Source organism: Pleurodeles waltl, chromosome 11, assembly GCF_031143425.1.
Source record: "Pleurodeles waltl isolate 20211129_DDA chromosome 11, aPleWal1.hap1.20221129, whole genome shotgun sequence".
Classification (NCBI taxonomy): Eukaryota; Metazoa; Chordata; class Amphibia; order Caudata; family Salamandridae; genus Pleurodeles; species Pleurodeles waltl.
Window position 1 is genome coordinate 30,169,936 of NC_090450.1, and position 17,557 is coordinate 30,187,492.

At 44.0% G+C, this 17,557-nt stretch overlaps 1 protein-coding gene across 1 annotated transcript in view; it reads left to right on the forward strand.

Annotated features, from left to right (window-relative positions):
- Positions 1–17,557, forward strand: part of LOC138265295 (cytochrome P450 2J4-like) — a 214,536-nt gene that overhangs the window by 136,849 nt on the left and 60,130 nt on the right. The window contains exons 6-7 of the mRNA XM_069212901.1: positions 3,693–3,834; positions 16,935–17,122. Coding sequence (XP_069069002.1) covers positions 3,693–3,834; positions 16,935–17,122 — 330 coding nt within the window. The remainder of the gene's footprint in view (positions 1–3,692; positions 3,835–16,934; positions 17,123–17,557) is intronic.

Here is a 17,557-nt window from a genome sequence, read left to right on the forward strand (position 1 = left end):
TCATGTGCCCCCTTTACAATGAGACTGAACAGCCCTTCATAAGTGATTGCTGTGCTACTTTCGACCCATCCTTCTAGTGCTTTGCAAAAATTCCCCACAAAATCCTCCCAAGACTGGTGAGTCTGCTTTCTGCTGCTTCTCAATCTCAACCAGTAGTCTTCAGGGGTGAGACCATACTTTTCTATCAGGGCCTTTCTGATGAGGGGATACTTTGACTGTCACTCCCTTTTAGGGCCAGTAGGGCATCCCTTCCTATCTCAGGAATATAGCTCTCTAGGCTAGTCACCCAATCCTTCTCAGGGTTCCTGCACACAACTAGAGCTTCTTCATAGTCCCTCAGCAACTGAAGTATGTCGTCCCCCTTCTAGAACCCAGGCGCTAAGTCTTTGGGTATGTAGGGACTGTGCTTAACACTACAATCAATTTTCGCCACCACTGGACTCCACCTGCAGTGCTTGTGAGTCCAGATTTGTCTGACTGCGCTCTAGAATGACTCATTCCCTGGCAGAGGCCTTTTCAGCCTCTGCCATACTCTCCTGGACTAAGGCCTTCTCTACCTCAACCCGTCTCTCTTCTACAGCTAGCTGGGCCAACTGAAGCCTCAGGTCCCTCTTTCCCCGCCTATCTCTGAGCTCAGGTGACAGGGAATCAGGGTTGGTGCTCCTACTAGGCAAGGACCCAGTAAGGGACTCCCTACCTATGGGGTCCTATCTCTCTACTGGTGTCCCTGCCCAGTCATCTTATCCCTCAGTGTCTATCTCTCTGGGTCACTGTCCCCCTGGGGTGTGGACTGGGGACCCTCCCTCTCAGTGTCCTCACTACTCTCATGGGTCTCTTCAGGGTCTCCCTCAGAACCATCCCCTCTTGGGCCTCCTTTCCTATTGCTACCCAGTGCGCCTGCTCAAAATAATACAGGACTCTCATGAGGACCATTATATTGGATTCTGCACATATGGCTATACCTCTTTCCCTGCAGAATCCCTCTAACTCTTCTGGAGTGTTTTCCCACAACACATCCATGTCAAAGGGGGATTCCATTTTGATTAATGCAACACAGGTGTACAACAACAAGAGTCCCAAGTGCAAGTATATGACAAAGGCGTATTAAATAAAATGACTGGTTCGAGAGAACAGGAGAGTAATTAAAAAAGAGAGAATTAGAATATATAGTGGTCTAAATGCAATTTGTGGTGCAGCAATGAGTCACAATGGTATTTTGCAAGCGCAAGTCCTATTCTCACCGCTGACAACCAATGTTAGAATTGGAGTTTCTGGTTGGTTAGGGTTTGCACCTAAGCCCGACAGAACCGACCCACTCTACTCAGGGCAAGGGAGTTACACGTCCAAGATAACCCCTGTTCACCCCCTTGGTAGCTTGGCACGAGCAGTCAGGCCTAACCCGGAGGCAATGTGTAAAGCGTTTGCACAACACGCACAACAAACGTGACCAAATATATGCACCACAAAGTAAACAACACTGAGCTGTGTAAAAAAAACTGTATTGCACAAAACATAATTAGACCAAACATTACATGTCAGAAATGCCCTGTTACTTAAGCAGTTGTCAGAATGTTACAAAGGTTACTAATATTCTGCAAGAATAAGCAGTAGTCACATTAGAACATGTAAGTACTCAGAATTCTGCAACATAAGTAGTAGTCAGGAATCACAGTAAAGAAAGAAATGCACTTGTCGTAAAATAATCTTAAATGCCCATATCAGGAACAGTATAGAAACATCTGGCAAGTAGTAAACACACATTAACATGCCATGCCCATAAGAGGAACTTCAACACATACATGTAGCACATCATAAACTCAGCAGGTCAACATTTCAATCTATACTGTCCACATCAGAGACTTAAGCATGAGTATGACCCAACAAGTACCTACATTATGATGAAAAAGGCACTCCTTGTGCCAGGAAGCTCAAACCGGGGGCCCTTGGTGCTCCTACGTGCAAAATCAGGGGTCACGTGTTGATCCTGAAGGAGCGGGGCGGTACGCTCCCCCGCTGGTTCTTAGATCAGGGCCGCTCCTGGGTTCTGTGATTCCCGGAATTCCCTCCTTGGCCACTATGGGTCCTCCGACAAGGGAGGGGGGAAAGAAGAATGAAACCCTGCCAACAAGGGGGTAAACAGAGAGGCCCTTCGGTGCGGGGGCCTCTCAGATGAGGCTTCCACACGCCTGCGATCTCCTTGTGGCACTAAGGGGGGGGGGCAGAGATCCTCAGTTGAGGCCTCCTTCACCACCCCAAGCTCCTCGATGTTGCTGGAGGCTTGGTGGAGCAAGTGCCTCTGATGAGGCTTCCCACCCGCTTTATCAGTTGCACATGATATGGTGCACAAGCCCGTCCTTAGCCCTTCTCCCAGGCCGCAGCGGTGATGAGGCTGACGAGCAGGAGCCTGGTAGTTCCCCGGGGGCGATACTCAGAGTGCTCCTCTCCCCCAGGGGCACAATTCGGAGAGGCATAGACGTGCTAGATCCGCCCTAGCCGTGGCGGTGAGTGCCAAGCCCCGAGGAACAATTCCCACTGCGGGCAACTCGCCAGAGCCGGGTCTCAGCTGTGAACTTCCTGGCGGCTCAGGAACACAGCGCTGCACTCAGCGCTATGCAGAACAGGAAAATAAAGCACTCCTTGTGCTTGCAGTAGTCACAGGCGTCAGGGGCCACAACACCCTGTGCCTGGAGACAGTAGGAGGGGGAGCACAAGGCTACTAGACCCCCAACAACAGGCCAGCACAAGGGATGCAGGTGGTGGCAGGACCTTCTAGAGACCCAGCAGGCCACAGGTCAGCACAGCAGCAGCAGTCCAAGGTGGGTCCTGGTGAGTCCTATTCAGCAGCGTCCCATGTCCAGTTCCAAGTAAGTTCCTTGTCCCAGCAATGTCTAAATTGTGGGGAAAAATCCCCTGTACTTATACTCAGTTTTGTCAAGCGTTTCCAATAGAGAGGAGAGGAGATTTTAACCAGCTACAACTGGTTCTGGGAGTGTCCCCTCTCTCCTCCAGCACAGGCTCCAAACATTAGTTGGGGGTAAACAACCCTTTTGTGTAAGACCAGGGCTCAACCTTCTCTCAGCCCAGGAAGACTATTCAGTATGCAGATGCACCTCTGTGACACCACCTCCACCCTCCTTGTGTACAGGCTGTCTGAAAAGTATGCACAAAGTCCACCTGTCACTCTGCCCAGACGTGGATTGGAGTCAAGCTGGAGCACACCAGAGTCATAAGCACAGAGAAATGCTCACTTTGTAGAAGTAATATGCCAATTAGGTATAAGCCAATCATACCAAGTTTACAAGGTAGAGCACATGCCCTTTAACACTAATTAGCAGTGGTAAAGTGCCCAGAGTCATAATGTCAGCCAACAAGGATCAGCATAAGTAGGAGAAGGCAAAAAGTTTGGGGAATGACCCTGTAAAAAGGACCAGTTCCAATATGCTGCATGGTAGATACTAGTTTAGGAATTTAAAATCATTTGTGTTTCTAAAGCCAAAGGTTTATACCATCTATTATGAGGGTTTTATGATGATGTAGTATTTAAGAGAACTGATGCAGAAGACATGAAAGTGCAAGTTATAATGAGATTTTATCTTAAATTCCTTTGAAGAGTTGTAAGCAATGGAATGAGAAGTGAAATGTTGCAAAGCTACTTTCACTATCCTAAACTTGCCTCTTGCCACCTGATCCAGGGATCTGATGATGCCACCTCTACGTTTGACCAGGACAATTTGATGTACCTTGTAATAGAGCTGTTTGGGGCCGGTATGGAAACCACCACATCCACCCTGCTCTGGGCCCTCTTGTATATGATGACTCAACCAGATATCCAAGGTGAGCAACTGCGAAAGTAACAAATATCCTTACACCCTTATGGTGCTTGATATAAAATTAATCATCATTGTAAATATAACTATACAATGCTGAAACTAATCTAAACACTGTGGATTGATCAAAGGCTTACAACAGATCATTTCAATATTTCTCCATCGCCTCTTCCATTGTCCATTTAATCACTCATGCACCACATTGTGCTATTTAGGAATCCCAAAATAAAGATGACTGCGGTTGATGCACCCACACCCACATTTACAGTGGCCGATTTGGAATTTAATTTGTTCAAATGTAACAAAATTCATTCATAGATGACCACCACGGATGTGCATAGCCAGCCTCTTCAACGAAAGCCACTATGGATACAAGGCAGCCACATTTGAATGGGATTTGTTCAGATATAAAAACTTTGCATTACAAGATGCCTGTCGAGTATGTGTGCATATGTGCATATGGCCACTTTGTAATTATAAAACAAAATATGTTAATAAGGCCGATCGCTGAGAGCAAGCCGCATTGGAAAAATATATCATCCACTCAAAAAAACTGAGATTCAAAAGCTCCTAGGCTTGACAAACCAGGGAAGTAAGTCAGGCAAGAAAGCCATCTAGTATGTGCGAGGAATGACCAAAGCCCGTGCTAAGTATATGTATTGCAATTGAAATGAGTTCTCCAACAGGCAGCTAAGGCAGTCCGTAGACAAGACCTAACAAGCATTTACAATGCACTAGGTCTCTAATTTTCTTGAGTAAGCTATTGGCATTGTAAATTCAGAAATTGACTTTTCTTGCCACATAAATTGGTTAACCCTGTCTCATAATTTCATCTTTTCCTGCCAAGTTTTGGTGGTCACTGGCAGCTACTGAAATCAGAAATCACAAGCCCTTGAGGAGAGGTGGGAAGATGACTGCACTACCTTGCGCTGTGTAAATGCCTGAACTGAAATTGGAAAATAAGACTGAAAAGTATTTTCTTTTTATTTTAACAGAATGAAAAGTCTTGCAAGCCTTTTTGCCTCGCATTTCAAGAAGCAGAGCAGCCTGAGAAGATTTATGGCCTGTATAAATGAGATAAGCAAAGCCCTGTGTGCCATGTCATGAGTGCTGGCAGGAAGGGGCCCTGGAGAGAGACTTGAGAAGCGATGTGGGGCTAGCCAAGTTTCATATCATTGCTTCTAGGTTTAGCTACATTCTACCAGAAAGGGTATGTTGTGGTTTTGTGAGCAGTGAGCTAAACAACCTGGTGTTTCTTCTGTAAAATAAGCTTATTTTAGACAGAAGTAAATGAGGACAGCACTGGAATAAAGCCAAAACAAATGACAGCAACATGGGAGGAACGGAATTCTGCAACAAGGCTCAACTGTTAAAAAATAATACCATTGAACATGAAGCATGGAACTGAGCCATGAGGGGAAAGGATCGCGGCTTGGACTAAAGGGAATACCGAAACCAGACTGGAGGAGGTAGGCAGGGCCATCGCACGTTGGAGGAAGCTTGACATAGTGTGATGGCAAGCAAAAATGTTGTCTTACTGAATGCTCCCTGTGCGGGAACTTTGTGCGCAACGGAGGGACATTTAGCACAATGCACCAATAAAAGTGAAGCATTTAAGACAAGCACAACAAAGAACGAATGGCAAGAGGGGGCGTGGTTAAAACCCATATACTAAACACAGCATGTCTCGCAAAGACAGCGCATGCGCTGCCTAGGCTCGATCAAAAAAGGAAACAAGAAGAGGAATGAGGAGCTTTGTATGGTTAAAACCAGAAAATTTGCTACTAAAGGTACTAACATTTCCACAAATACCTTATGACAAGAGATACATGCATCTAATTCTCCAGGAAAATCAAGACTTATATCCCCATAAATATATTACTGACAGATAATAAAAGAGCTTATGAATACAGAAAATATTTGGATAATGCCTATTCTTTCCCACAGATTGTGTGATATCATCACCATTGTTTTCAGAAACACCCTCAATCTACCTTGTAATTAAAACTGTACTCATAAATATGTTTAGAGCCAGTTTCCCGCACCAACTACTAATGAAGTCTCTTACCCAGTCCAGGTCCCCCAATCCCTAAGTAAATTGCCCCAGCACTAGCTGTGGCACTAAACACTCTTCTCATCTCTCATAAACACTCCATTTATTTATGCATTTTTTAATGCAAACAAAACCTCGACAGTGGCAGAGCACTGTAGAGAATAAAAACAGTTTCAGTACATACCAAGTAGGTTCAGTGCCACAACATCATACATATGGATATTGCTGCAAACATGATTAGGCAGATGAAGGCTCACTGACAGTGTAGAAATCAGGGACAGCTGTGTATAAAAGCAGAGGATCACAGTCTGTAACTATGAAAAATTCAATAGCAATTATGATATAACAGTATAACGACTTGAGTCAGGGGCAGTTAACAGAGGATTCTTAGGTGTTACAATTGAAGAGACAAGTTTAGTGAGTTGGACAATGGCATGTGGATGCAACACATAGAGCCCCCCCGTTCTGCTCCTCCTTCCTCGTATGGCGGACACGGTGCACTGGGCGCCAAAGCTCCGATGAAAGACTGTGTTCGGCGCCAGTGAGAATCCTACACCTGGCACGTCACAGTCCACCAGAGATGCAGGGGTCCACCAGTGATGATTATTGAAAACCCCTTTCCTGCTTGTTTTTTTTTAAAGATTGTGAGAGAACTTATTCGGCTTCCCCAGGCTCCCCTGGGCCATCTCTTATTATTGCCTGTTGATTGCTGCCTGACACCGGTAATCATAACGCAGCCCATATGGATTGATGCTATTTTTTACTTCTTTGTGAAGCTTTTTTGAGCGCAGTTTAGCCCTTCACCTTTGTTATATACTGACTGATGGCGTACTCAAGCCTATTGATATGTGGGATCTATCATCTATAATAAGTTGCCACCTGGACACTGATTGTGGTGATTCAAGGTCTCCTAAATACAATTGACTCCTAGGGAGATAAACTATACCTACTATGTTTGCAAATTTTAAAGGAGGGGCCTGCTGGAACAAAGGCATTTCTTTGGGGAACCACGTGTGCCTCTCTAGGGCCAGTCCAAGGGACTCTCCAAAAGATAGCGGGGGAGCCACCACAGTAAATGGAAAGCAAAATCAATGGAAGGATCTCTTGAATCCTATCCAGTTTGGACACTGACTTACCAGTGGCACAGAGTGCTTCCCCAGAGGGAAATAGGGGAACAATGGCTTGGTTGCCCAAGTTGGCTGATAGACCAGAAAATGGGAGGCCCAAGTCCATGGCAACAACCAAGAACAGTAAGACTTTCAAGACCATTTAGCTCTTTCCCCTTTTTTCTAGCCGGGCAAACACAATCAGCATCACTGGGGAAGCTGTTGATGTAGAATCTCCTCTCCTGAATGACATAGCTGATCAGACCTTGTTAGAAGATTCTGTGGCACTGGCGGACAATTATTCCAAGGGGAGGAACAATCCCCCAAATACAGAGAGACACTCGCTCCCTCCGTAGCACTGGCAGCTACACAAAATCCAGGGGACACCAAAACTTCAGAACTGCCAATGGGACACCCGGCTGCGAGCTCCTGCTGGCTTTGCAACGAAATCTTCAGGAAATATTGCGGGAGGTGAAAGAGATCAAGAAAACTCAGTATGAAGCTGCCAAGTTAATGGCCAATTCAGCTTAGAAGAGAAGTTAACTCAGGCGCTGGAGAGAATGGACAAAATGCAACAACGTATCTCAACCTGATAGAAAAACAGCTGATGATCCTCCAGAGCAGGCAAGAAGACTTAGAAAACTATTCTTGCCATCTAACCTAAGGATTACAGGAATACCAGAGCATAAGGAGGACACCACTGGGACCAACAACTATGTGAATGAGATGATTTGTAAGTTTGTCCTCCTGGATTCTACCCAGGACCTGACCATTGTGCATGTGCATCAAGTCCCGTTCCATCTCCCACCGAATGAGAAGTGTTCCCATATCTCACTAGTGAATTTCACTGACTTTCTAATCAAAGAGAGGATTCTTAGCAAGGCTATTCAACAGAAAACGTTTGATACTGACAAAGAATTTTCAATCAAAGTCTTCATACACTTGACAATCTATTCAGTGTGCTCATGTAAGGATTTCAAGTCTATGATTCCTCTTTTCCAGCCAAGTGGTGCACAGGTCGCTGTTATACAACCGACAAAGCTGAAAGTAATACACAGGGGTCATTTCCAAGTCTTTGCAACCCGGGAAGAGGCCAAATGAGGCTTGAAAGAGCTGTCATTAGGCCAAGGAGACCCTGCTTAGATCATTTAATTGGGCGGGGTATGGAGGTAAGGAGGGAGTCCTGCGAATGAAAACTGAGGGGTGGCATTGGGGGCAAAGCAGGTGGGGCTTACAGCAGTTGGGTGGGAAGGAGCAGGGTTGAAAGTGTTGAGGGGGGAATTGCAGAGATAAAAATTGAAGAGTTTACTATGGTAAGGCTTTGTTTCAAAATACTCTGAATAGTATGGTTTACATAGAAAGTAGGCATAATGCATGTACCCAGGCATCTTAGTGTTAGTGCATTTTTGCACATGTCACTTTAGGCTGCTGGATCATAGGTACTTTTTACCAATGCTATGTATGCAGGGCATAATTAAGCATGTTAAACACGTTTGTTACTTTACCTTCTTATTGGTATTGCACGACTTCCTAGGGTCAGCAACGCATACGCACTTAGACACTTTACTGTTTTAATGCTTTTGCATTTAAGTGCTTTGACACCCAGAATTTTCGCCCCTTTGGAGATCAGGAGATTTTCTTTTCAGAGCTGGCTAGTAAAATTCATGGTCATCAGACAAAGATGAAGGGGAATCAGGGCAGAGAATTGAGCCTTGTTTCATTTAATACTAATCGCCAGAACAATAAACGAAAAGCAAGAGCAACTGAAGATTGGATTAAAACTTATTCACCTGACATTTTTATGATATAACAGACTGATTTTAAGGAAGGCATAAATCAGCAGATTTCTATGTTTAAAAATTGGGCTGGATATGAGTGCAGCTCGAAATCGAGGGTGGCCCACAGGTGTGTAGCACTATACATTCACAAGAATGTCAAGTGTGAAATGAGTACTTACCTTAACGATAAGGATGGCAGGTGGGCCTGGGTCAACGTTCAAATAAATTGGGCCTGTATAACTCTAGCTACTATTTATAACCCCTAGCAGATGAACTGGCCTCACTTATGTAATTCTTTCAATTGGTAATGACAATCCCGGGTAAATTAATCCGTGGAGGAGATTAATTTTGTTCAGAATCCCAGGTTAGGCTCCTCCTCAGGTACTCAACGAAATAAGTCCCGAAAGGCCAAAATGATGCTTGAATATATGCAGGTATTGAATCCTATTGATCCATGGAGGAACGTTAATGAGGCACAACGAAAATACACATGCATCTCAGAGAGGTTAAAGTATGCCGCTAGACTAGATTATTTTTTTAACTACTTCTGATTTATTTGTCAATAAATATCACCATTTTTGAATGTTTTTTTGGATCACTTGCTAGTAGACATCACTGTGTTGGGTATTGGAAGACACATAGGCCCTCATTCTAACCGCGGCGGGCGGCAGTAGCCGCCCACCATGCGGTAACCGCCATATGGCCGCTCCGCGGTCAAAAAGACCGCTGGGGCCATTTCAACTTTCCTGCTGGGCCGGCGGGCGCTAGCCAAGTTAGCGCCTGCCGGCCCAGCGGGAAAGGGGCCTGCAACACTGAAGCCGGCTCCGAATGGAGCCGGCGGTGTTGCAGGTGTGCGACGGGTGCAGTTGCACCCGTCGCGCTTTTCACTGTCTGCTAGGCAGACAGTGAAAAGCAGGCTGGGGCCCTGTTAGGGGGCCCCTGCACTGCCCATGCCATTGGCATGGGCAGTGCAGGGTCCCCCAGGGGCCCAAGGACACCCGTTCCCGCCATCCTGTTCCTGGCGGTAATAACCGCCAGAAACAGGCTGGCAGGAAGGGGGTCAGAATCGCCGCCATGGCGGATTCGCCCAGCTGGGGGAAATCTGGCGGGAAACCGCCGGACCCGGTTTTCTGACCGCGGCTTTACCGCCGCGGTCAGAATGGGCAGGGAAGCACCGCCAGCCTGTTGGCGGTGCTTCCGTTGTCCCCGGCCCCAGGGTCGGAATGAGGGCCATAGTCTCGCTCGCTCATAGGTGGTAATTTAATCGCGTAAAACTTAAAAATTAATCCAGTGTCCAAGAAAGGAAGACAGAGATCAAGAACTATTTTAAAACTAATAATAATAGTGCCAGCATTGAGATAGTGTGGAATGCTTTTAAAGCTTCTATACTTTCAGTTATAACCTCTAGCACAGAGCATAACTCAAATCCAAAACACTCCACCAGATGTGTGGATCATCCACTGATTGTCCACGCTGTCACCAAGCCGAGGCAGATATGATGCACGTTTTGATGCTGCCCAGCAGCCTCTGTATTGTGGGAGGATGTCTCTAAAGCACTGGCGGAGGTGACTGCCCGCAGAGGCATATGCATGATAGAGGGCTTGTTACTGGTTCTGTTTAAGCACTCATCAACTGCAACAGCTGCAAACCGTTTCATTGACTTGGCATTACTGAAGGTGCGCAGGCTTATTCCCATGCACTGGAAAAAGCAGGTATTACTGGATGTCAAGCACTGGTGTGCAGCTGTGCTTAAGTGGGGAAGGGTGGAGGCAGTAGCACTGAGGAGATTTGTGGATTGCGCAAGCTCCCCGTAGCAGAAGACTGGGAAGCTACTGTAGGGCCTATAGGCCTATACAAAGAGGGTCTTACCAATTGAGAGTGAGTATACGCCGGTACCTAACTTAGGTGTCTGGAAGCTTGAGTCCAGGATCATCCTTCTTCTTCCCCACTCACAGATAATGTACACCCCTCTCCCATATGCATGCACAACATTGCTTCCACCTATGAATATTGCCCTACTGAAACATGCATTACCTCCGCCTTGGATGTGGCAACATTATGCATATAGGCAGGACGTTCAGAACTAAATGAACATATGCCCTGCATTTGGAGTAATTCATATTGTGTTGATACCACTGCATGACTGGTTATTGTACAATTTTCCTAGTGTTTGGTTGTAAGATCTGGACCAAGAGACTCCTGTTGGCATTATGAGTTTGCAATGCAATTATAAGAATAAGTATGTATACAGTCTTCATATGTATTTTACAATAATACTGTTGTGTTTGCTCTATACTTGTCACTATGATGAAACTTAATAAAATTGGTAAGTTGTATCATGAAACAAGAGGCTCGACAAAGACTCTCGTTTGTCTTCTCTATAGCTTCTGTTTGGCATGGGCAGTTCAGAGTTCCCCCGGCCAACCCCATCACTATGTTCACTGTCTGCTTTGCAGTCAGTGAACATTCAGACGGGTGCTGGTGCACCCTACCCACTACAGCATTGCCACCAACTCTATTATGAGCCGGAGACAATGCTGTGGGCTGAAACTTAGTTTCCACCCAGTGACCCAGCGAGAAACTTGTAATGGCCCCAGTTTTGTCACTGAAGAAGAAGTTGATGGATTTCCACGTTTTTGTGAAGTGAGAAATAGGTGAGTCTGGCAGGGGGCTGATGCAGTGTTTAACGGTTTTGAAAAGTGTGCTGCTTTTGTTGGTGGATTCATTAATGATATTGGTATAATACTTTGCTATGGTTGCTGCAAAAAGCTGTCTATGTGATGTGCAGGGTGACATCAGTATTATCAAGTCATCTAGAGTTTTGTTTTTCATCCATTTTCTTTCCTGTCTGTTGATAGATAATTTATTGGTAGCAAGGTCTTTAGAGTACAAGGGTTTCACACTCCCTTCTTTTAATTGGGATGTGAATGTTCGCACAATTTAAAAAAAAAATGTTGAAGCTGTTTAGTTGGATGTTAGTATCTTTGAGTCTGAAGGATCTGAAAGTTGGGTCTTCACTTTTTAGTTGACCGCTAGGCAAGGAGAAAAGGATGGTCTTCCCAGTTCAGGGGTGCCAGTTGTTTGCAATGGATTTGTATTTGCGGGTACAAAACTGATCTAGGAGATAGTGATGACGAAGTCTGTCCAGTCCAAGGGTATGGGTGCTTTGTATTGGATTGTTGGTAAGGACAAGGTCGAGGATGTGGCCTTTGAAGTGCACTGGTTGTATGAGATGCTGTACCAAGTTAAGAATATTGATGAGGAGGGCATTTCTTGTTTTTTTAAGCTTGTGTTTTCAGGTAGGTTGAAGTCACCCTAGAGGGTGGTGTGGGCATGTCAGGCGGATGAAGGGGTGAGGAGATCTGACAAGTCCTTGTTCTGCCTCAGAGACCTTTGGATGAGGTGGAAGGTGGCATACTGAGTTGCAGAGAGTAGGAAATGGCATATAAGCAGCTTCATGGAGTTGAGTGTTATTTGCTTGCCTAGGGTAGAGGACCAGGAGCACTTATGGATGACAGCGAGGGTTTCTCCCTTCTTATGTGTGCCGTCCACACAATGGATGCTGTAGCCTGAGGGAAGAAGGACATTTAGGAGGATGTGTGAGCAAACCATGTTTTGTGATTAAGAGGTGTGTGCTTAATTTGTATAAGTGGCAGTGCCCAAATGTTTCTCAGAAGCCCACAGCACCAATGCAGAATGTCAGCACTGCCAAAAACCAAGCCTGTAAAGTTTTAATTTCACTTATTTCAACCACTAACACATTTTTCCTGCCCCTTTCCCTTACTCTTCCTGGTACATTTATATCCTTTTGCCACTTTTTGTCTGTTGTTCTCTTCCTCCTTATTTTCCCCATTTACTACCTTTCTCTCTCTTGTTCTAGGTCAAAGTCAGGTGATTAAAATTAATGGGAATGAGTACCACCTGAAACCACCTGCCTAAATTAAACACTGGTACAAATGCTGTGTGAGTGCTTGGGTTGTGTTGGTCTGGGTGTGATTGTGGACATCGGCAGTATGGGAATCTGGGTGAGACAAAGATGATTTTGGGAGACACGAGTGATGTCCCTTCTTGTGTAGATTAATGAAGGGAAATAAAGCACTCTTACCTGGCTTCTTTGAAAATGGTTTTGGTGGTAAACGATTGATGTCACTTCCTAGCTATATGGATGACAGGCAATGCAGTGATGTTACTTCATGTGCAGATGGATGATGAGAATTGACTCCCTCTAGTCTGGTTCTGTCTTTAAAATGTGATTATGAGGTTAAACAGTGATGTCACTTCATGTGGGGATGGATTGTTGGAAATGAATTCCTCTTGCCTGACTTCTTCTTTTCAATATGGTTTTGTTGCGTAGGCTAATACTGGATTTTGAGCAGCAAGATCGCCCACAGTGTGGGAGACTGAGCCTGACCCACAGTGGGTGACACCTGTCGCTCCAAATCCGTGTTTTGCTCCGGCTAACTAGCAGTGCCTTGTCTCTCCCGAAAGGTAGAGATGATTGGGCAGCCGAGCGCATGACATATCATACTTCTCAGGGAAGTCGTCGTCACTCAGGTCGCATCGGTTCTCTCATTCGCAATTCAGTCTCATATATAAACGACAATAAAAGCAGTATGAGTTTTAAAGACTGGTTTAATAAAACGACTGCATTTTAGATAGCAAAGCGTGAGCTGCAATAACCAGAATGACTAGGTTGACTAGGTCATAATTTGAGCACAGCATGTTAAGCTCTAATTCTGCCTTTCAGGTTCCCCCGGGAGGACATAGACCCTCATACCTGAGCAAAGGCCTGTAATCTGCGTTAGCATCTGCAGCGAAGCATTCAGCAATCGGCATACAGTCGTGGTTCCCTGGCTGGAATCTCCCTATTAACGTGTAATGGGACTAGGAAGTTTTTTTATAATAACACAGCTAATGTTCTAAGAAAATGTCCCTAAGTAAGGATGTGTATTTTCTATGAATGTTGGAGACTAAATTTCTACCACTTTCACCGGCAATGTACCAAACTGTAGCCTTGACTGAAGTACAAAGTGATCAAGAATGTCTTGTTTGAGAACACAGTGCTGGGCTAAGCAAAACAGCTAGATAGAAGAAATTAAAACAAGACTGTAAAACTGGTTATTGTAAAAATAACAATGCGAAGCTGAATAAAATATATCTAGGTTAAAGTGCACAGCGGCCTAGTGTATTAAACTAACGTGCATGGAGCTATAGCTAAAATGGCTACACAACAGTTTTTCAGAAAACCAGTGATATCACTTCCTGTGCAGCTGGATGAAGAAAAAAGAGTGTTCATAGCTAAATTCTTCTTTTAAGGATGGTTCTGGTGGGATACCGGTTATGACACTTCCTGTTTCTATGACTGATGAGAAAGGCGGTGATGCAACTTCTTGTGAAGGTGACTGATGGGAAATGAAGCCCTTTTGCCTGGCTCCTTCTTTCAAAATGGTTTTCAGCAGAAAACAGTGATACCACTTCCTCTGTAGATGGACGATGAGAAGTCAGTTACCTCTCTGACTTAAGTTTGAAAGCAAAGTAAATATGAAAATTGAAGCACCAACAAACATTTGTGATTAATATTTCTACAAAAGTACTAAGGAAATCATAGATATAACGTATTCTTGCAGTTGTAGTAATCCATATTACACTTCTTTCAACAGGCATACATAATGTTTTTGCACAACTGTATATTTATTACTTAATTTATTTGAAAAGCATTCAGAGTCCAATAATGCAACTAATTTCAGGGGACATTACTAGTACTATTGGAGTCTGAACATTTTTCACTCCCTTGTTCTGAGTCAAAGTCCGATGATTAAAAATAAGTTACTATCTCTGAAAATGAGTGCAGATGAGCTCCCACCTGCAACCAAAGTCTCAAATAAGAAACTGCTATGTGAGGGTTTGAGTCCTCTAGGTCTGGGTGTGATTGTGGGGATTGATGTTATGGGGTTCTGGGTGAGGCAAGGTTGATTTTGAAGGAAACTAGTGGTGTCACTATATGTGCAGATTAAAGATGGCTGGCTTCTGCTTTTATACATGGTTTTGGCAGAAAACGAGTTATGTCATTTCCTGTGCAGGTAGATCATGAGAAATGAAGTCCTCTTCCCTGGCATCCTCTTGTAAAGATAGTTTTGGCACAAACCGGTGATGTCACTTCCTTAGTAGAAGGACAACGGGAAGTCAGTTGCCTCTGTCACTTAAATGAGGAGTAATAGGTCCATTCAACCCCGTATCCTCCCTCCCCGTATCAGGGTCAATAATAGAAGAGTCATCACTTGAAGGGCCATTAGATGAGTCGGGCTGCTATGGACTATGAGCGCTATTCAGCCCTGATTCCATCTTGCTGCTTTGGGGCCCTTAGTAAAATGTATTTAACCCTGTGCCCTCCCTCTCCTTACCAGGGTTAACTATTTAAAACGTATCAGCTGAAGGGCCCCAAAGTCAAGACAGGTTGCTAGGGGCTATGAGTATCAACTGGCCCCTATCTTGTCTCGCTGTGTTGGGGCACTTAGTAAAAAAATGTTTAAGCGGTATCACTTGCACCTACTTATTGCAATTGCACTTTAGCTTTCCTTTCTCGCTTCCTTAAGGCTTTAGTTAAAGTCAAAATCAAGATGTACCACTTGCACTTTACTTAATGCACTAGCACTCCTGCTCTTTATGCGCCCTACTAAATGCACTATCACTCCAGCACTTTATGCGCTTACTCGATTAGCCAGCTGACCTATGATAACATTAGCTATGCGCACAACACTTTTGATTATGGCTTAGATGGCTTAGCTTGTTTTAAAACTGATTTGACTGCTAGTGTGTCTAGGAGCATAGCAATGCGAGTTTGAACTTGGTTTAACCTACTTGAGTTGCTTTGCAGCAGTAAGTGCACCCATAACTTGCTTTGGGCAGGAAAGAGGATTGTCTTAGCCCCTCAATTGTGATAGGTACCTAGAAGATTTGATTTTTACCAATGGAAGTATTATGGATTATGGATGAGGAGTTTGCAATTGGATTTTATTGGTGGTATGTCTATGTATTTTGTAATGGTTTATCATTTTAATTGACTAATAAACCACCGACCGCGCATACATAACACCACACCTGAAGGAGCTCCACTGGCTACCCATTCACAATCAAGTATAATTCAGTCTCCTCAGCCAAACTTTTAAGGCACTACATAACATTGGTCCAGCATACCTCAATACTAACATCCACTTTCTAAACCTACCAGACACCCCTGCTCGTCTGGACTGCTACTTCACAAATTGCACACACACAGAAAACTAGATCCTACATTGCTCCTAAAGTGTGGAACAACCTTCCGCTACACATAAGAGCCCCCTCGTCAATTTTTCAATTCCATAACTAGTTGAAGACCTGGCTTTTGAGTAGTCACTAAGCTCTAGGTGTGGCTAGATTCACACTTGCTCAGCACCAGGATACCCTTCTGAGTGATAACGCACTCTACAACTCTGTATAACATATCAAATCATAACAAAATATAAAACATAACATAGCATAATACAACATAAAATGTAACATAACACAAGGACAAAAGAAATCATGTATCTAGATAGAAAGTTTTATTTCAGCTGTATTTTAATTAGTTATCCATTTTACACTTCATTCAACAGGCATACTTAATGTCCTTGTACAACTATATTTTAATCTTACAATTAATTTGAAAAGAATTCAGATTTTACTAGTACAAATAGATTCATTGGAAATTACTTGTACTATTAGAATCTAAACTTTTTTGCCTGTTGAATGCAGTTAAAAGTCATATTGGCATTCAGACTGGCCATTGGTGCCAGAGTACCCATTAGAATTGAAAATGTGAATGTAATTTTGAAGGAATGCTGGTATCCCCGCATAGGATTGCATTCTACTGCACTGCATCGGATTTTGGATTTCGAAACCCGCAAAACTTGTGCATTCAAAGTGAGCCTATAATCGTTATTTTCTAGGTATCTCTGTTGTACACTACTCTATGCAAGGATGTATGCTGGACAACTAGCTAGATTTTTTCCCTATAACTGAGAGTTATTTGTGAAATGTTATTTGGTTATTGCCACTTGGTCTGATTTGTCATTAAATATCAGAAAGGGCTATTTTGTATCTTTTCTTCAAAACCAAGTCAAATTGATTATGTTGTGAAAATATTCCTCCCCAGAAAAAGTACAGAAGGAGTTGGATGCTGTTCTTGATGAGTCCCAGGCCATCCAATACGAAGACCGGAAGAGGCTTCCGTATACCAATGCTGTGATTCACGAGATCCATCGCTACTGCAACATTCAGGGAATTGGCATTTTTAGACAGGTGTTAAAGGAAGTCTCACTGCTGGGATATACCATTGAAAAGGTAGAATGTTGATAATTGATGCCATGGAGTAGGCTTGCAGGGTCTTTATCTATCTCTGGAGATCAATCACCAAAATGTCAGGGCAAGTGGATGTGACATCAAGTATCCTAATCTCAGATAACAGTACTGTGTGGCCCCTGGTCCCATCGTTAGCAACTCCCAATTGTTGTTGATGGGTTAGGGAAAGGGCACGGGGCAGACACTGCAGATATTTAAAATCCATGTTTACATTCTTTTCCTGCTGATGACTTCTTGGCTTTTGAGAAATGGCAGAGAAAGGCCAATGCCCAGAAATACAAAAGTGCAAAACAAATGCTATCAGATATGTCCCCTTGCTACCCCATACATCTGACACGGTTTATATATAGATACACCACCTTCATGAGACATAATGGCATTGATTGTATGTGTTAGCTTGTCAAATTAATGAATCCA